The following is a 19,621-nucleotide window of genomic DNA, read 5'->3' as shown; positions in this document are numbered from 1 at the left end:
GACACATGGAATAATCTTTATTCATGTCACTTGAACACGTGAGATCCAAACGAATCCTGACAGAAAACCTTGACAGAGCCCAGTACTGTCTGAAATTACAGCCGGGTTGCTTGAAGAAGCAGAAGATGTACAGTGTTTGTGAAGCATCAGTATTTTTGGTTGAGGAGTCAGGTCATATCATCGCTGTTCTTTAGCAGCTACATAACTGAGGTAGACATCCAGACACTTCATTTACAGAATACCAGAAGAGAATAAAGAATATTACTGGATTAAATACAGCATTACACTCACACAGCACGTTGAGGAATAAATAGATATGGACCACAACATATATGTGCGATTAGTGCCATGAAAATATTTACACTCGTACACTGATTGCAAGAGAGAATGTGCCTGTCGGTTAAATCAATACGAGATCTGCTGATCTGCTGATCGTCTCAAGAGTCTCAAATGGTAAACCAGTTCATCCGTTTGCTCTAACGCCATTTATCTCTCGAAAACGTATTTTATACAAACGAAATTTCATACAGCACCACAAAGTAGTAACAGTATACCATTGTCTATCCACATACACTTTGCAATACAAAAATAGGTTATAAATACAGTAGTTGGTATCGTACAGAAAAACGAGTACTATGCAACAGACTAGTAACTTGAATAGAAAGCTGTGTAGTATGTGCTCTACACAATGTCATTGTCGGTTGGTTGGTTTTAAAATACTTGGCATTATCAGTTGTAGCAGTATTTCCCAAAGGAACAGGAGAACGTTTTGGCAGTGCTATTGAGATACTGTGATACACTATTTATAGCAGCAAAAAGGAGATCATCGCTTTCAAAATCATAGGGTTCACACTTATGCCAACCAATATGTCAGAGCGCCCCATCTATATATCTTACATATGACATCTTGCCAGCATCCCAAGTTTCAACTGTACTGGTGATCAACATACTCCTCACCCCCATTCTAAATCAGTGGGGAGATCAGTCACTGTTGCTGGAACAGCATGTTCATGATATAACAGTCTCTTCATGGTAAGTAACAGTCTGGCCAAGTCTTCTGTCAGTGTATAAAAAATAACTGCATGAAACATGACATGTATGTAAGGTAATAACGTGGCATTTAATAACTAACAGTCTTTGAAATCTGGTGGGAAAGCTTCTGTAACAGTCCTTAGCATTCAGTCATTCACTGAAGTGGTATTAACCGTCATAACTGTCAGTTCTTCATCGCCGTCCTCAGCTGCTTATATTCTCCTCAAGTCATACTTTCAGACTTGGAAAAGGATTTCTGCACCTTATATAGATGATTAAGCAAAACAGTATCCTGCATGTCCATCCAGGTTATTTACTGTTTCATAATTTACACTGCACAAGCTTAGGAGTTCTTCAGCTTAGGAGTCAGAACATTACAGGAGCTTTGTAGATCGGATCTGAAGCTTTAAGAGAGGTCTAGTCAAGGCTTTCAGCTCCGGGTTGTACAGACCGACTGGTGCATAGTCAAATCTATGTTTCATGACACTCATGTAAAAACATCAAAAACAGCACAACAGCCATTACAGAGAGTTTGAGGGGGACACATCGAGCCATTATATACAAGGCGAGTTCCAGTCCTGAAGCATCAACCTTAAACTATCCCTCTCCATCTCTATGGTGTCTCTGCTTCAAAAGGTCACACCTACAAATTATTGCCCCCAAAGCTTTCATCATCTCTAACCACTTGCTAGGAAAAAATCGGATGGCATACACCAGTGATATTCAGGCAGTCGGCACCCAAACTTCCTTAGGCCCACAAAGTACAGTGGCTTCTCTGCCCAAACTACTCTACAAAGCAGCCACATCTCTGCAAGCGGTGGACCCGGCTTCGGTGTAAATCTTACTTCATCCTCTGCTGCTGCTCAGTTGGACTTGTGTTCTCCATTTTTGGCCCAGCCTCTGGTCATGGTGGACACCACAATGCTGTACATGTTGAGCCAGGCCTGGCGCAGTGCAGCTGTGTAGGCTGTGCCTAGACTGCACTGCAGCATGTAGAGCAGGGCCTCTCCAACCAGCTGATCAGGAGAGAAACAACATGGTTACAATAAAAGGCAGACTTCTTATTGTTGTAAAAAGCGTCTGGCTGAAAGCAATAGTTTGGCCCAGTGTCCACTTTATTCCACTTCCAAGTTTATTTAAAAAGCTAAGTGTGATTTCTTGAGGTCTTTCCTAAATCCGGTTCAGCAGATTCATTTTCTGCTTCAGTAGGGTGGGTGACACCCCATAGCTGTGTCCCAAAGCCAAGGATTGCTAATACAGCTACCTATGTTGTGGGTAACTATGTACTTAAGTTGTACCGACACATCACATGAAAGAATATTTCACTACAGCTAGCTTAGCTTATTGTTGCTCATTACTAGTTCTGCTGTTTTTGAGCTATGTATGGAGATTAACCCAATTGAACCCTTTAGATTCTCAGAAATCAGCAGTGCATTTTTACGTTGCCCCGGTCATGCCACTTTCTCCAGTTTTTGATTATTTCAGTAAGACAGCCTGACTCCTATGAGTACTGGAAATGGAGAATACTAACATGGAGGCAGCCCAGAGGACTGGCTTCCTCACAGCCCAAACAGAGGGAGCTAAAGCCTGTAGAAAGAAAATGTTGATGTAGATGAAGTTACCAAGAAATTGTAAGAGTTACTGGACTGCACATGATTCTGTGTAACTGTAGACATTTATGTGACTTTATGAGCCTCCATTACTGGTGTAGCTCCAGGGCTAACTAAAAAACGCTGTACACCAAACAGGTCTTGGCTGACTGACTACATTTGGTACATTTGGTTTAGACTTGGCACTAGTTAGCTAAATGCTTTTATTTATTTCAGAGCTTTTTTGGGAACACAGATTAGTTCCAGGTTTTAGTTATTTGGTTACTTTTTATTCTTAAGACTTGTTACTCAGCAGTTACAAATTAACTGATCATTAAACTAATGTATTTATGTAGTTATGTAGTGAAGTAACATCTGGAACTGTTACTGGATCTTTGGAGTTCAGGTTTAGTTATAGGACTAAGATGAACTTTCTGGGAGAATCATCTTTTTAAAAAAAATGATAATAATAATTGTCTAATTTAATTGTTTAATTGTCTAAAATAATTGTTTTCTTCCTGCAGACACCAACATGCTCTTGACGTCTTTGTAAATGCTGAGAAGTGATATATACTCACAGCAAAGGACTGGGTTTTGACCCCGACAGCTTGGTGCTTCTTGCCCAGGTTCAGCAGAAAGTCTTCCAACGTATGCAGGTCATCAAGATGGCTGACGGCTGCGTCAATCACCAACATCACCTGGACAGATGCACAGGTGCTCAGTGTCTTTAAATGTCTTTACCATCAGCATTTTACACAAAGCCAGCCTGAATGTGTTAACTATAGTAAGGTTGTTGATCCCGATCCTGGTCCTGAAGTACCCCATCCTGCATTTTGTGATGTCTTCTTTGTTCTTCTTTGTTAGTCCAACTAAATTTGTTAGCTAATTCATCTATACATTAAATAGTGCTATGAGTTATGCAGCATAAGTTGCATTGAGGTTGTTGGAACAGGAACGCACTAAAACGGCCGTAAGCAGAGGTACTCCTGGACCAAGATTAGGAACTGTAGGGGAGCAATTCGTTGGTCTCACCTTGGTGACATGCTCCAGGAACTCGGGACTGGAGAGGCACTCTGGCACGACTCCACACTTGGTTTTGTAGCTGAACAGGGTAAGCAGAGCTGGGTCCAGCTCAAAAAGCCTGTAAAAGACACCAGTACTGTAGACTCCAAGTAACACGACAGACCACTCTCTGTACATTGGCAATACTTTGCCATGTCGTTCTGAGTGGCAGTCGATTCGAACAGGAATAGAGATCCTGTCGCCAAGCAACAAGTCAAGCCTCTGGGTGAAGTGTGGTGAGATGCATCAGGCAGCCGTGAGATGAACGTTTGATGTGTTTGTTTACTTTGGATGGGTCAGGGATTTGGTGACATATGAATCTAGGTATACTTCAGATTTAATATCATTTGAGCTACCAGTACTACTTTTAATATGACACAGCTATTGATTATAGACAGTTATGAATTATACATTTTAAACCTTTATTGTAAATTTACACTGCAAATACAGCAACGGCTGTTGTAGTCTTAGCGTTTAATCAACAATCAGAAACAGAAAGAGTTTAATCTTGTACATTTCCCTTAAAAAAATGCATTTATAAAAATGAATATTCTCACTCATCGTCTACTCTGCCCCAACTTTTAAGAACATCAGCATATCTGTCTTATTCCCACCACACTACTGTTCCATCATCTGTCTCTAAATACAATGTAACATTGTGGGTTAAACATGCATACACTACCTGGTAAACATGACGATGCCATGTGGGACCTTGTTCTTGCCGAGGCTCTCCCAGCTGTCCCGGATCAGTTCTTTGTCTTTGCCCGAGAGTTTCTCCATGCTGTCAGCCTGTGAGGTGTTTGCACTGCTTAAGCGAGGAATATTACATCAAACTTCAGTGTCCACTTAATCAAGCCAGGACTTCCTGATGCACACTTTCCATTTCCTTAATCCCAGAACGAGGAAGGTCTTTACTTCTGCTCCACCTGAAAACAGAGCAGACAAAACATACAACCATTGTGTCAAAGGGCAATCAGACAAACACTGTGCCTCAACACAGTTTCTCAGCAAAACTGGTCAGGAATGATACCTGAATCTGATGAATCTGCCCTTGTAGTCTAGTGTGCTGGGGTGATGTACCTTTGCTTGCCTATGCTAGACTGACCTTGCTTTCTCAGCAGCTTCCTCTGCCTCTCTCGGGCATTGGGATTTCAGGGTGCTCTGTGTGAATATGTGCATGTAAAGCCTGCAGTGTTTGCTCTCTCTCTCTCTCTCTCTCTCTCTCTCTCTCTCTCTCTCTCTCTCTCTCTATTTCTCTCTCTCTTTCTCTCTCTCTCTCTCTCTCTCTCTCTCTCTCGCTCCCTGCTCCCTCTCCCCTCGCTGAAGCTTAGCTCCCTCACCCACGTTCGTTTGATGTGCAGTCAAAGTGAGATGATAAGGTGTCTATCTGGTGTCATTGCCTCTGTTTCCATCTTCCTTCCCAGACTTGTTTGTGCATACTCCTACATGCTGTCATCCTCCTATACATCGTGCACGCATATAGACTGCAAATCGGGAGAGAGAGAGTGAAGAGGGAACATATCTGTGGTCCTCAATGCAAGACGCATGATGAAGATGTTACGAGCCACAGCTCCTCCTGCAGGTGAGACCCTGGCCTTCAACAGAAAGGAAAATTGATTTCCCTTCCACAATCAGAGCTCATATTTCAGGCAGATGCTGCTGTAAACACACTGCTCCAAAGGCAAAGCATCTCCATATTCTTGACGGAAAGCCATTTGAAAAAGGAAAGGATTAAGGGTCTACATAAATATTCGAAATATTTATGTTATCTTTGTGATAATAAGTCATCACATAAAATACAAATGCATTTTCTATCTGAACAATTTTATCATACAAAATATATTGGATTCTTGTACATACACATGGAGGTAGGCTTCGTGGGATGCAGTGAATGTTAAATGCAGTGCATTTATTTGGAAAAGAGTTTTTTCCAAGACATATTATGGCATTACACTTACATTGTAACAGAAACAGTATGTTACACCAAAACTCAAACATGTATTTCTATCTATTACTGATGAAAATTGGAAAATGATTCATTGTGTATTGCAGAAATGTGTAAAAAGTCCACTCCCAAAAAAATTATTTTACTTAACACAAACTTATCAAAGAATGGCTTTTAGTCCTAACAGGCACTGGATGTCAATTTGACATCAGAAAGATATTGGACCATTAAACTTCTATTTTAGTTGAAAAAGGAAAATGGGTTGATGTCAACCAACACTGGATTGACATGAAGCTTCAACATTAAATAGATGCTGAATTTTGGTTACCTGACACCGCACTTTTAAACCTATAAAATATCAACATATAATGACGCTGAATTTTGGTCACCATACCTCATGACTAAAAGTATGTTTTGACATTGGCATGTGATTGTGTTTCTCAAAAGTGAATCAGCCACAGGTCTAGTGCCTCTGCTGGCTGTTTGCAGTATGATGTGTAGCTCTGCCCCTCACCATACAATTCAACTACCAAGCATTTTCTCTTTTTCCTCTGCTAAACTTTCCGTCTCTATTGTCTATTTCCCTGTGCTAATATTGACACCTTTTTATTCTTCCCCAGAAATAATTTTTTAAAGCATTGACACTTGACACTTGACCGACCAGTCTGTGAGACGCTTTATAGATGTTGCTGGTCACTGCACTACGTCCATTCCTTTACGGGATCTTGCCACTCTTCTCGATAGACTTCCTATCCCATGTCGTATCTCGTCTTCCCATCTTAATGGAGGCCTTCCGAGCAGTCACTTCTGTTCTCACGGATTCCACTGTGCAGGTCCACCAATGGTCGGTGAACCGTGCAACACGGCCAGCTGTTCTGAGCTTGGCCTGCCGGTACTCAGTATTATTTTGTTTTTTAGAAGAAATCAGGGTTACTCTCATGAATGAAGTGATTGACAGCCATGGCTGTAAGAGACCATGTACAAGGCTCTGCTTCTTGCACTGTAAGCTCAATGAAGGCGCTCTGAGACACACTTGGTCAGGAAGAAGGGATCGGGTCTACCAGATGAGTACGTTAGGCTGGCTAAGACTCTAGTTGCAAATTTGACAACATGGGACAGTTTTAGCTTAATTCTTATAGAATGGAAGTGAATGGAATCACTGCGTCCATGTTTTCTACAGTCATTGCCTAACACCAACAGAATAACAATGTGAGCTCTTATCAGTATTCTGTGTCATGTTGTCACAACCTGCATTCAACCACATATCAACTTCTATCAAAGTTAGATGGCAGCTGGAAGTGCATTTTGGAATCCAACCCTAATTTTAATGTCCTTATTTTTACAAATTTTCACGGAAGCATGAAAACTATATCGTTGTTACATATAATTACAGTATTGGTGTCTTAATACTATTGGTGTATTAGTATCAGGCTGAATTTTTATATTTGTTTTGTTTTTGTCTTTAGAAAAGATGCATGGCGTTCATGGTGATTCATCTACAAAGAATCATTCATGGGGTAAAAAGTGCAAAGCTATGACCCAAAGATTACTGGTTCGAATCCCGAGTCATGCTGTCTGCCATCAGCAGTCAGAGCCAAAGAGAGCAAACTCTGATGCATTGGCGGCAGTTAGAAAAGAGAGGGTGGCTATTTGTGCGGAGGATGTTGTGTCGAAGGAAGCATGGTTCATCCTCATCCTCCCCATGTCAGAAGCATTACATGTGATAGGTGGAGAGTGCTAATGAGTGGGTTGGGCAATTTGTCATCTGTAAAAAGCATTGGGAAGGAAGGTTGGGGTAAAAATCTAAAAAGAGAAATAAAAGATGCATAACACAACATTTCCAAACTAATGTCCACTCATGTCTTTAAAAAAAACTACTCCATAAAGAGATAGAGATAGATATTTTATGAAAGGTAATGATGTTTTCTATATTGAGTCAATAAATTGTTGTTTTACTACATTCATTTCAACATATCATTACAACTACAAATTACATCTAATCTAAACAAAAAAACTCCCCCCTTTCTCTTGCTGCGCAGAACACAACCTAATTCTATTTCCAACAAGTAATGTTTGAAAATCATATAAAGAAAATACAAGATGTAATCACAGATTTTGGTTCTTTTACAAAGATGCTTTTTATGATTAAAAAATAGAAATTGTCTAGAAAATTCACTGTTTAAAGCCTCCTACGTGCTTTATAGTCTCGTTATAGTCTCTTACGTGCTTATAGTCTCCAGGTTTCCTCTTTGCCCCAGCAAAACCCAGTTTCAAATCTGGAGGAGCACTGCAGCAAATGCACAAACTTATTATTAGCTGCGTTTAACACCATTCAAGTGCACCACAGCAGACCTTAGTGGATGTCAGTGCTCCACATAAACTACTGCTCTGATCTGGCCTGGACTTGGATGAGAGAAAGTTACTTTAAGGACAAGTAAGAAATGAACTTTTTAGCCTGTTTATACAGAAAAAAAGGACTCATCTGTTCAGTTTGGAATTTCAAATTCAGTCAGTTCAAAAAAAGATTGCACACATCGTCCTAGGTTCAGAAGTGCAGCGCTGTCGTTGTGAGGGACAATCTGTCGGGGAAACTGAGTGTGCTCAGAGATGATAGGGTAGTGGGAGAAAGCACAGTTGCCATGACGACCTTGCAGGAGCCCTTGAACTTTCCATCATATGATGGCGAAAGCTCAGGCCAAAGCACATCTCTCCAACCCCGGATTATGGTCTCCTTAGGCTTCATGGTAGCTTGAGTGAATGCATGAGTGGATACGCACCATACATTTATCTGGCATTATGGGGAACCATGTGTTTCACTCTGCTTCTCAGGGGTTTTACTGGAATTGAATGATGGAGAAATGTGAAATGTGGCACCAATATGTTCACATTGACATATATATTTTCCACCTTCTTCCAGGGGACTCTCATGGTGGCTTGAGTTAATGTAGGATCATGCTACATCAGGGTCATGACTGCATAGGCATTCCACAATATGGATAAAACATAATAAGACAAATGCTTTACATATCTTTCAGTTTACTAACTTTAGGAAGCCGTTGTTCTGATACAGATGAAGCGGGACATTATGAGCACACTTCTAATATGCTGTTGGTTCTCAAAAGGTGCCAAAACAACTCATACTTGCAGAGGCATAGACTCTGAAGATGCCACAAGCAGATCCTATCAGTCCTGTTGGGAGGTGGAGCCACTGCGGACCTAAGTTCTTCTAGCACATCTAGGATACCAGATTTGCGATCTGGGGAGTTTAAAGGTCAGGATAACATCTTGAACTCTCCCTCCTGTTCCTCAAATTATTTCTCAACAATGTGTGCAGTTTGTCAAGGTGCAGTATTCTGCTGTAAGGCCACTGTCATCAGGGTATACCACTGCCATGAACTGATGTAGGTACTCTGCAGCAATGTTATGTATGTATGAAACTGACATCAACATAAATGCCTAAACAGACTGGCAGACTACTCGTATATGTTTGTAAGAAACCTGTTTATCACAAATATTCACAAAGCTTCTCAGGCTACACAGTGGCTGTAATAAGTCGACACACCTCTGATAAAATGCTTTTAACAGATGTAACAGATTTGTGAAGTGACCAAGATGAATCACTTCAGAACTTTTTGCACCTTTTACTGTGAACAATAATCTGTACAATTCAATTAAAAGACTAACTGAAATCTTTTAGTGGGGAAAAGTAGCTGCATAAATTGTAAATAGAGAGAATGTATAATGAGTGTATAGAGTGTATAATGTGTGTATATGTATAGTATAAGTTAATGTGTAAATATACAGTATTTCTATTTTGTAAAGGCTTCTTTTATACTACTGTGGGGGACTATGCACCTAAGTTTGTCACTCACTTTTACACCTGTGTAATGTGAAGTGACAAAAAAAAAGTTATTTGGTTTGATTTAAATATGCACACCTGACACCTGTCAATATTTGCCTGCTCTTCCTTGTAAAAGCGCTCCAGATCTGTCAGATTGTGAGGGCATCTTCAGGTCACCCCATGGATCTTCAGTTGGAATCAGGTCTGGGCTCTGGCTGGGCCATTCCAAAACGCTGCCATTCTTCTGGTGAAGTTCTTTTTGGGTCGTTGTCATGCTAAAAGGTGAAATTCCTCAATTGTGCCAAAACTGACTGATATTTAGAACAGTATTTAATTCCCTCCAGCTGGACTAAAGCCCCATTTCCAGCTAAAGAAACAGCCCCAATGCATAATGCTGCCATCGGCATGCTTCACTGCAAGTATGTCGTTAATTTGGTGATGAGCACCAAACATACCTTTTGGACTGATGGACAAAACGTTCAACCATGGCCTCATCAGACCATAACGCATTTTCCCACATGCTTCTGGTGTGCTTGAGATGTTGCTGTTGGGCTCTTGGCAGCCTCTAGTTTTATTTTTGTGTTTGTATTAGTTTTGGAGGAACGTCCAGTTCTTGGTAATGTCATGGTTGTGCCACATTTTATGGACCTTGCGGTGTCCCATGGTATATGTAATGCCTTGGAATGTTTTTGTACCCTTCTCCTACTGATACCTTTAAAAAATAAGATCCCTTTGATGCTTTGTACGCCGACCATGGCCTTTGCTGTAAGATGCAAATAGGTAATGTCAGCAACTATGCAACTAAGTAAACATGATGTCACTGGTTAATTCTGAGCCACACCACCAGCTATAAGAGGATAAGCACATTCATGCAACTACACTACTTTTTAATTATATTAAATTTTACAGATTAACATAATCTAAAAGGATTCATATTGGTCTCATTTGTACTCTCTTTACATTCACTGTAGTAATATTTCCCACTTGAGCCATAACAGATTGTCTCTTCACTTTCCCCTTTCTTACTAGCAAGCATATGTATTACCTCTATCCAAGTCTTTTATATTTTCTTAGTTATTGTTATGTTCCATTTCTTTTAAGGGTCAGTACTTTGCGCAAGGCCTTTCTGTGCTTTTTTACCTTCCCTGCACAATTTTGTTCAAATTGTGCAGTTTTCTATTAACAGTTAATTATGTAGTAATTAAACAAAAGTCTATGTTAGATGCATGCTAGATACATCCTTCTTGAGTAAAAGCACTTTATTAAATCTAAATACATCTCACAACGTTTGTTTTCTTTAAATTGTCTGAAGGCAGTGAACGAAGATCCCACTCTTGTTACTGGTAATGAGTTTTTTCTGATACAGAATATTTTTCTCATTACTTTATTTCTTTGACTTTTGTGTTTCTCTACACGATCTGGACATAGAGAGAAGGTCACTGAGATTGAGTCCTATCAGACATAAGAATAAGGTGGCAGGGCCCAGTGAAAGCACAGTTGGCCTTTCTCCCCACATCACTCCAGTCTAATGCTGGTCAACACTAGCATCTGCTGGGAAAAGAGGCGTTTGCTGGCTGCACACATGTTGGAGGAGGCGTGTCGGTCTTCGCCCTCCCACTGTTGGAGCACTGCCTGTGATGGGGAAGAATATGTATGGTTGGGTAATTAGCGATCTGTTTCTTCTTTGAACCATAGAAGACATGTTGAACTTCTGTAATGGAAAAAAAAGCCCCACATATAGAAAGATTACATAAGATTGTTTTAGAAATACATACCCTGAGTGAGCTGGGACATGCTTTTAATATATCAAAAAAGAAATCAGAAATAGGAGGGAGTGTTCACTGGGAGTTCAGTCAGAGTAGAAACTCTTGATGTGGTGGGCAGCTGGGGCACTACACGAACATGAGGTTTTTTTTTTTACGATGATAAATAGCCAACACTGTTTACTTTAGAGGTGCTGTGGTTCTTTAAACATCCTCAAGATTTACATCTCTGAAATATGAATTCCAGATGGGTCCTAACAGGAACTTATATCACGTTAGTCCTGAATATATTCAAATGGAGTATGGAAAATAAAGCTGTCCTCTGTGACGGTTATAGGTAATAATTATGGTGCCGTTGTCCATCATCACCTTGACTTTGTAGTCCCACAGTTGACAAACAGTGGGGTGTAAGTATATTTACTGTGTCCTATGGTTAGGTTGCCCTGGTTTAAAGTTAGTTAATGTTTGATGGTGCAAACCCTCAGGAGACCCTCCACCGCAACCTTTGAAAGGTGCATTGCCATTTGTGTGGTCGTAAACATGATTTATTGGGCAGTAAGTAAAACTCAAGGCAAACACACAGCTTATAATATTCAGTTCCCCTGGTTACGAAGGATTTGTTTTTGGCTCCCAAGTGTTTCTCCACAACCTCGGACACATTTAGAATCATAACATACCAACCTGCTTTTGATTTTATTATTATTATTATTATTATTATTATCATGTTGTAAAAAAAAATATTATCATGTTGTCTGACAAAAGTTTGGGGACGCCTAGCTTTTCAAAATGTTATAATAATTCAACATTTAAAGACTAAACCAGCTCAGTTGACTTGAAACAACAACACTAGCATAACAATTTGGGAAGGCGGTGTCTGTTTGTGCATGTGTTAGAAGAGGGATGTCAGTCCTCACCCTCCTAGTGTCGGAGGCATTACATGTAATAAATCAGCTCAGTTTACTTAAGGGTAAATGTACATTAAAAAAAACAACACCACAAACATAACAATGTGGGAAGTCCTACCTTGCTACCATGCTACGTTTTGCTAGCATTTTTCAGCCTTTCAAAACACACCTGTAATAGGCAACTGCCCAATGGTTTTTAATGTCTTTCAAATCAATGGGTTTTCTGTTTGTTTTCAGTAAATGTAACGTCAACTGAAATAATAACAAGAGGTCAAGTTGACAACCACCAAACAAATCCTTTAACAAATTATGCATATAGATTCACGCACATTTCATTTTCAAAAGCAGGCAGGCAACTATGGCCCGAGGATCGCTGGTTTGAATCCCGGGTCATGCTGCCTGCCATCAGCAGCCGGAGCCTGAGAAAGCACAATTGCCCTTGCTCTTTCTGGGTGGGTAGATGGCTTTCTCCCCACATCACTTCAGTGTGGAGCTGGCTGGCAGAGGTGTCTGCTAACTGATGCATGAGAACTGGGCGCTATGTGCATCCTGTGTTGCATCCGGTGCCCTTTGACAACGGCAGCAGTTCGAAAAGAGGCTGTGGCTGGTTGTGCATGTGTTAGAGGAGAGATGTGTCCATTCTCACCCTCCCAGTGCTGGGAACATTACATGTGATAGGGGAAAAGTACTAACTAGTGGGTTGGGTAATTGGCTATGTAAAACTGAGAAAAAAAGAAAAGGAAAAAAAAGATAGGCAAGGGGTCCCCAAACTTTGTATGTTCTAGCAGCACAAACAGGCCAGTATTCTTGTGTCTGACTGAGGCGTGCTCCTCACAAAACGCACCGGATTTTCATTCCAGCTGCTTTCCCACTGTCAGCAGACCTCTTCCTCTTTGGTTTTCTCGCTTTCTTCCGTTCCCTCCTCATTTCGGCCACTGCTGTCCCCGCATCCTTCCCTACAGCAGTTGCAGTTTATTACACTCTCTGTGTGTAAAATTGCTACGTCAATAAGAGCAGGAGAGCATCTCCAAGAATAACATAACACATCCTTCTATATGAAAGTATAGCATCTGGCTTCCTTCTCATTGGGTTTCAGATTTAACTTGAATGTGTATATTACGGCTCATTAGAGAGAAACTAAAATTATGGCGCCCTGCGACACCAGGGTAAGTATTTTACGTTCTGCTTCATGGTCAACTGTTAAATGATGTGGCACAATTATGAAAACATAGCATTTATAAAATTGGTCAGCTTTCGAAAATAGCACAAAGGTAACTATTATTACTGTACTAGTACATCCAATGCAAGTCACCAATTCTATACTCATCCATACACTTATTGTAGAAATGCACACAGTATATAAGTGTCTGCACACTAGAGCTGTAACAATACTGTGTATTGCATTTAATTCCAGTGTATCACAGCATATCATGCTGTATTGTTCTATTGTTCTATCAAACCTTGCTTGTGGCTAGTGTACTAGATTGGGGTTGGAGCAGGTCACTATGAAGCCCAACTGTTATTTAAAAAAACAAAAAAAACAAAACAAATATATATATATATAGTTTTATTACATATACAACATTTTATTTAAAATTTTAGTTTATTAGAGCATTCAACATTTTAGAATATAAATATAATATTATATAACTACAAATAAATAGTTATTTATTTATTTATTTATTTTCCTCTCTACAATGTTGAATGCTCTAATAAACTGTATCGTGCACCTCTTTTATATACCTTTGCTGGGAGTCAGATTCAGAACCGCATTGATCACCATCACTTTCAGTGTCCGATCCTTTATCTCTTGCTGTTTGGCTTTTGTCATTTTCTCCCTTGGATCTCACAAAGTTTTCATCCAAGCCTGCTTGCTGTAGGGTGCTCCTGTATCTGCGTTCTGCGTCACTCTTAGCATTTTTCTATGAGAAAGAACATTAAAGAGTAAATGATAAGAAACACATGTCACATTTACATGTACGAAATGTTTTTTGGCAACTCAGATTATGATGTCTGGTTGAATTTCACTATTAAGAGTCACTTTTACCTGTGAGACTTGTTCAAAGAGGTACGGGCGGGCTGTCACGCGAGATTTCATCTCCCTCAGTTCTCTTTTATAATCTTTCACCCTTTCTTGATCAGCCAGCCTACAGGTATAAAAAATCATATTTCACATATTTCACATATTTGTGGCAATGACTTACGTATGCCCTTCAGGTCATGGGTTGGTGTAGTGTAGAGGGAAACAACACTGCCTTCTCTGTGACAGACTAGGGTTCAACTCTCTGCTAAGGGTCCTTGAACAAGACTTCTAACACTACATTCACTTACCTGTGTGACATGATTCCAGTATAAGTCTCTCTAGAAAAGAATGTCAGCAGAATGCCAGAAATGTACCCCACCAGTTGTAAGTTGTCATCTTAAAAGCATTACCCAGTGTCCTCTTTAAAAAAAAATGTTTTTGAGATGATGATCAGCACACATTCAACCAGAACCTTTGACTGGTTCTGTAAATGTAAGTAGAGTCCTTGCCTGTGCTGTTTCAGTTTCTCCTGATAGACCTCTTTCAGGCTCTTATGGGGGTCCATGGCCTTGGCCCGTGCTGCAAGTGCTCTGCTGAGAGCTTGGGAATTTATATGGTGTTGTTTCATCCACTCTGCGTTTTCCTGCTCCTTACTGTCTCTCAGCTCCAGAGACTTCCTATGAAATTTAAAACATTTAAAAAAACTTTCTAGACAGTCACTGAGATGTAAAAGGCAATCAGAGTGGTTTGGAGTGAAATAGTTAACTTTTGAGAAACTTACAGACTTACAGATTTCTTTACAGTGGTGATGATCTAAATATTAGAACGTGTACATTTACAAGTGTCTTCCGATTTTTTTGTCTTACAATGCCCTGCATATGTATGTATCCTTCCACCATGAATGTATTTTGCATCAGCATCCGGAGCCCAGAAGTGCACAATTAGACATGCTCTCTCCAGGTGGGTAGATGGTACTCTCTCTCTCCCCCCACATCACCACAGTCTGCTACCTTATGCACTAGCTGGGTACCTAGCGCTTTTATTCATGTGCTTTGGTTGCCCTGTGACGCTGCACTGGCAGCAGTTGAAAAAGAGGTGGTTGAACATGTGTTGGAAGAGGCATGGGTAGTCCACACCCTCCCAGTGTGGGGAGCATTACATGAGGTACTTACAAGTGGGTTGGGTAGTTGGTTATCTAAAGATGGGGAGGACAATTTGAGAACAATGCATTTTGCCGGCCAAAGTTCCATCTGATCAAAACATTTTACATTGACCTGCACAGAAAACTAGCTAACTTGTTAGCCAAGTCAGTTTTGCCTAATCAATAAATAAGCTTGACCTGAATTTTATGTTATGCATTTGCAAATAATTAATTTTATTGTATGTGTTGCTTTAAAGAAGCTTTAGCTTTCTAGAGCTTCCTTCTCACCTTATAGCCAAGGACCTTTTTCTGGCAGCATCCGTTATGTAAGTCGGAAGAGTATCCATGGATAATGATGTCAAGCCACCGAATGAACTGCTTCTCTTCATACTGCTCTTGCTTGTAGAGCTCTAACAATAATATAAAATAAGTTACAGTACACTATCCCTTTTTCAAAATCCTCAAACTAAGATCTCAAATAATAAGTTAAATCTTAAGTCAATAAATTCTAAGTGACCCAACCAGTGATTGATCTGTGCTGCTCCTGCTGTCACGTGGCTGGAGAGTCGATGTGCGCAGCTGGAACGGCTGGCAGAGGGTGACCTCTTTCTTTTCAGCTGTTTTCATCACCTTTCTCTGGAACGCCTGGTACAGTTTATCAAAGTCAGGGACCTCAGCCGTGGTCTTCGGACGGAAGGATGGCCTCTGCTCTAGGAAGCCCAGTACCCTGCTCTTGGTCCTCTGAGCAGTGCTGGCCTGCTGGCCATGAGCTCTGGAAACCTGCATCTTGATGGGAGCTGAGGAGGCCCTGAGGGTCTCCTGAGCCCTCGCCTGAATGCGTATTTTCCTCTTCTGCTCTTCCTCTGAGGTTACAAGAGCAAAACTGTCAATTTCATTTTAACTGAACTATTCCTTTAAATGATTGAGGCTGAGAGATATTCAGGATACTCATTTAACAAAACTGATGATAATAAGAAAAACGATTCTAGAGCATGACTAACAGTTTTACAGCTGATTTACTGCTAATTAATAAAGTGAGTGAGTAAAAAAGCATGAAATAGGCTATTTATGGCAATACCATTTGCATGATGAGCACCTTTTAAATGTTCAGAGACTGTTGAGTCTGTTACTGCTTTAGGCACAGCTTTTCTTCGTCCAGCTTGCTTGCTGTTTACACTCTGCTTGTCTGTGGCTGCCTCCTGTTTTAGCCTGTCTTTCCTTTCCTCTCGCTGGTGGAAGGTAAATGGTTGCTGCATGGACAGGAGGAACTCTTTCCTCTGCTGCCGACCCTCCTGCCTCATACGTTCCTGCTCATGAACCACATCGTCATAAGGGGACGTGAAGACGTGCTCAGGGACAGGTGCTGCACGAAACTGTTTCTGACACTCAGCCCAGTCTATTTCTTCTTTGACAAATCTGCTCGGCCTGAGCTCTTTGGCCAGAAGAAGAGTTTGCCTCTGGCTGCCTTGAGACTGGGTAATTGGTGCACTTGAGGCCCAGGCCCGGGATGGATCGGAAAACTTCCCCTGGTTCATCTTAGTGCTCAGGTCAGGTGTGGAGGAGGATCTCTTTGGTCTGCTAAACCTGTAGGTTCAGAGGGACAGCAGCTTTACCATATGCAGCAATATCCATCTACACTTCCAATGACAATAATGATAAACACCAGTCAAACGCCTGACTTGTGCTGTGTCTGTAACAAGTCAGTCTTAGCATGAGTGAACTTACATGTGGACACTTTCTCTGTTCTTACTGCCATTTTCCTTTGGTCCATTGTTCTTAAGTGGAGAGTCTGTGCTTGCAGCAAGCAATGAATTCTGCAGTATCCTACTTTCTAGACTAGCCTGGTGCTGCAGCTCAATCTCCTGGAGTTGCTGGCGTTGAGTAGCTTTGAGGGCCTCTAAATGCTGCTCCAGAAATATCTCAGACCTCTCCTTGTCATCTAGAAAGGAATGTAGGTTCTCTGAAATTCTCATTAGCCCTCTCTGAGCAATGCTCTCCTCAGACATGGAATCTTCTAAAGTGGGAAAGGCCTGGAAAAAGGAGAAGTTTAAAGTTTGCTTTAGTGCTTTTTATTTTTAAAGAAAGATAAAGGATAAAACTTGTATCTGCATTTGTATCTAAAGTATATGTTGTAGATCTTAGTGCTCATTATAAAAACACATGCACACACGTATGCAGAAATGTTATATGTATTTCAAATTCTATATTCTCCTGTGCACTTTCAGCTGTAGAACTGTACGTTAGAAACCCAGTAGAAAAGAACAAAACAGAATAGAATAGCCGAGGCTAAACTAAACTAGACTAGATTAAACAGAATAGGAAATAAAAACAATCCAGACTAGAATAGTGTAGACTGGAATAGACTAGAATAGAATTGAATAGAATAGTCTCAACCAGACTAGAACAGGATTGAACACAATGGAAATGAAAAATGGAACAGAATAAACTATAATAGAACTAAAACAGAATAGAATAGAACTGAACATAATAGAAATGAATAGAATACAATAGAAAAGAACACACTACAGAATAGAATACAATAGAAAAGAACACACTACAGAATAGAATACAATAGAAAAGAGCACACTACAGAATAGAATACTATAGAAAAGAACACACTACAGAATAGAATGCTATAGAAAAGAACACACTACAGAATAGAATACAATAGAAAAGAACACACTACAGAATAGAATACTATAGAAAAGAACACACTACAGAATAGAATACAATAGAAAAGAACACACTACAGAATAGAATACAATAGAAAAGAACACACTACAGAATAGAATACTATAGAAAAGAACACACTACAGAATAGAATACTATAGAAAAGAACACACTACAGAATAGAATGCTATAGAAAAGAACACACTACAGAATAGAATACAATAGAAAAGAACACACTACAGAATAGAATACTATAGAAAAGAACACACTACAGAATAGAATACTATAGAAAAGAACACACTACAGAATAGAATACAATAGAAAAGAACACACTACAGAATAGAATGCTATAGAAAAGAACACACTACAGAATAGAATGCTATAGAAAAGAACACACTACAGAATAGAATACAATAGAAAAGAACACACTACAGAATAGAATACAATAGCAAAGAACACACTACAGAATAGAATACTATAGAAAAGAACACACTACAGAATAGAATGCTATAGAAAAGAACACACTACAGAATAGAATGCTATAGAAAAGAACACACTACAGAATAGAATACAATAGCAAAGAACACACTACAGAATAGAATACTATAGAAAAGAACACACTACAGAATAGAATACAATAGAAAAGAACACACTACAGAATAGAATACAATAGCAAAGAACACACTACAGAATAGAATGCTATAGAAAAGAACACACTACAGAATAGAATGCTATAGAAAAGAACACACTACAGAATAGAATACAATAGAAAAGAACACACTACAGAATAGAATACAATAGCAAAGAACACACTACAGAATAGAATACAATAGAAAAGAACACACTACAGAATAGAATACTATAGAAAAGAACACACTACAGAATAGAATACTATAGAAAAGAACACACTACAGAATAGAATACAATAGAAAAGAACACACTACAGAATACAATAGAACTCTGCTGTGTCGTTGGCTACGGTTTCTACAGAGCGGATATGGCTGAGGGAACGGCTTGCTGCATGACGAAACGGCGGGCTGTCGTTACTATGGCAACTGCAACGCTGAATCCACAACACGCCATTATTTTGGTGGAAATCCCATAAAAGCGAGCGTTACTATCATCCATTAGACATGCGCTTAAATCTGCTGTGCAGAGACGAACCATTAAAACGAGCTAGTGAGAAATCATATGGTGTCAATTTGCCTCTAAGTTAATGCAGTTTGATATATTTTTTTTAGTCAGTTTTCTCACCGGTGTCTCTTTCTCTTTCATGGCGCGGTCAACACGATGCAGTCACGGACACAAACTTGACAAAATCCAGTGATAGTATTTCATTTTCACTCACATCACCATTACAGTCAACAAACGCATCTGGCCATGATGTCCAGCGCACTAATCCCCTCCCACCAGCGCCCTGCGGCGCGAGGATGGCCTGGCTTTGAATTGGAAACTGCGGAAAATCGTATTGTGTATATCTCAGATAAATAATAAATTATCACAGTGTTACATGGAATAATTTGTAGATTAGTGTATCATTCCACATTTTTTTATTTGTTCTTTAGAATTTCCTTAATGGTCGTATGCGATGCTCCGCCAAAGCTATAGATGGCGGTAAACGGAGTATGTTAGCTATGTTTATTGTAACCG

General features: G+C 40.0%; 2 protein-coding genes across 7 annotated transcripts; both read right to left on the bottom strand.

Moving 5' to 3' along the window:
- On the bottom strand, window positions 1-5,201 carry ngb (neuroglobin). Of its 2 annotated transcripts, none has more exons than XM_072689511.1 (5): window positions 4,714-5,201; window positions 4,366-4,609; window positions 3,654-3,762; window positions 3,200-3,319; window positions 1-2,048 (listed from the first exon to the last, which is right to left on the bottom strand). In XM_072689511.1, exons 2-5 carry the CDS (start codon window positions 4,461-4,463, stop codon window positions 1,896-1,898), a joined length of 480 nt encoding a protein of 159 aa, XP_072545612.1. In that variant the 5' UTR covers window positions 4,464-4,609; window positions 4,714-5,201; the 3' UTR covers window positions 1-1,895. The 2 variants fall into 2 exon arrangements, with proteins under 2 accessions (XP_072545612.1, XP_072545613.1); XM_072689512.1 differs by having other exon boundaries at window positions 4,789-5,201.
- A 5,656-nt stretch (window positions 5,202-10,857) lies between these two features.
- Window positions 10,858-19,367, bottom strand: fam161b (FAM161 centrosomal protein B). Of its 5 annotated transcripts, XM_072690417.1 has the most exons (10): window positions 19,226-19,367; window positions 17,027-17,331; window positions 16,380-16,885; window positions 15,824-16,164; window positions 15,590-15,711; window positions 14,670-14,837; window positions 14,185-14,284; window positions 13,881-14,059; window positions 12,982-13,093; window positions 10,858-11,101 (listed from the first exon to the last, which is right to left on the bottom strand). In XM_072690417.1, the coding sequence occupies exons 1-9, from the start codon at window positions 19,244-19,246 to the stop codon at window positions 13,012-13,014; spliced, it is 1,824 nt and encodes a 607-aa protein (XP_072546518.1). In that variant the 5' UTR covers window positions 19,247-19,367; the 3' UTR covers window positions 10,858-11,101; window positions 12,982-13,011. The 5 variants fall into 5 exon arrangements, with proteins under 5 accessions (XP_072546518.1, XP_072546516.1, XP_072546519.1 ...); XM_072690415.1 differs by lacking the exon at window positions 10,858-11,101 and having other exon boundaries at window positions 11,317-13,093; XM_072690418.1 differs by lacking the exon at window positions 10,858-11,101 and having other exon boundaries at window positions 11,317-13,093; window positions 16,398-16,885.
- Between the last annotated feature and the right edge of the window lie 254 nt (window positions 19,368-19,621).

This window comes from Salminus brasiliensis, chromosome 10 (genome assembly GCF_030463535.1).
Source record: "Salminus brasiliensis chromosome 10, fSalBra1.hap2, whole genome shotgun sequence".
Taxonomy (NCBI): domain Eukaryota; kingdom Metazoa; phylum Chordata; class Actinopteri; order Characiformes; family Bryconidae; genus Salminus; species Salminus brasiliensis.
Note: the sequence above shows the minus strand (reverse complement) of the source record. Positions and strands in the feature narration are given on the sequence as shown.

Coding starts and splice junctions, on each gene's coding strand:
- ngb (XM_072689511.1), bottom strand. CDS start 4,463: ATGGAGAAACTCTCGGGCAAAGACAAAGAACTGATCCGGGACAGCTGG. Junction 3,320..3,653: donor TCCTGGAGCATGTCACCAAG/GTGAGACCAACG, acceptor GCATCTGTCCAG/GTGATGTTGGTGATTGACGC. Junction 2,049..3,199: donor TCAAAACCCAGTCCTTTGCT/GTGAGTATATAT, acceptor TCTCCTGATCAG/CTGGTTGGAGAGGCCCTGCT.
- fam161b (XM_072690417.1), bottom strand. CDS start 19,246: ATGAAAGAGAAAGAGACACCG. Junction 15,712..15,823: donor GCAGCACAGATCAATCACTG/GTTGGGTCACTT, acceptor TATTATTGTTAG/AGCTCTACAAGCAAGAGCAG. Junction 14,285..14,669: donor GAGAAACTGAAACAGCACAG/GCAAGGACTCTA, acceptor TTATACCTGTAG/GCTGGCTGATCAAGAAAGGG.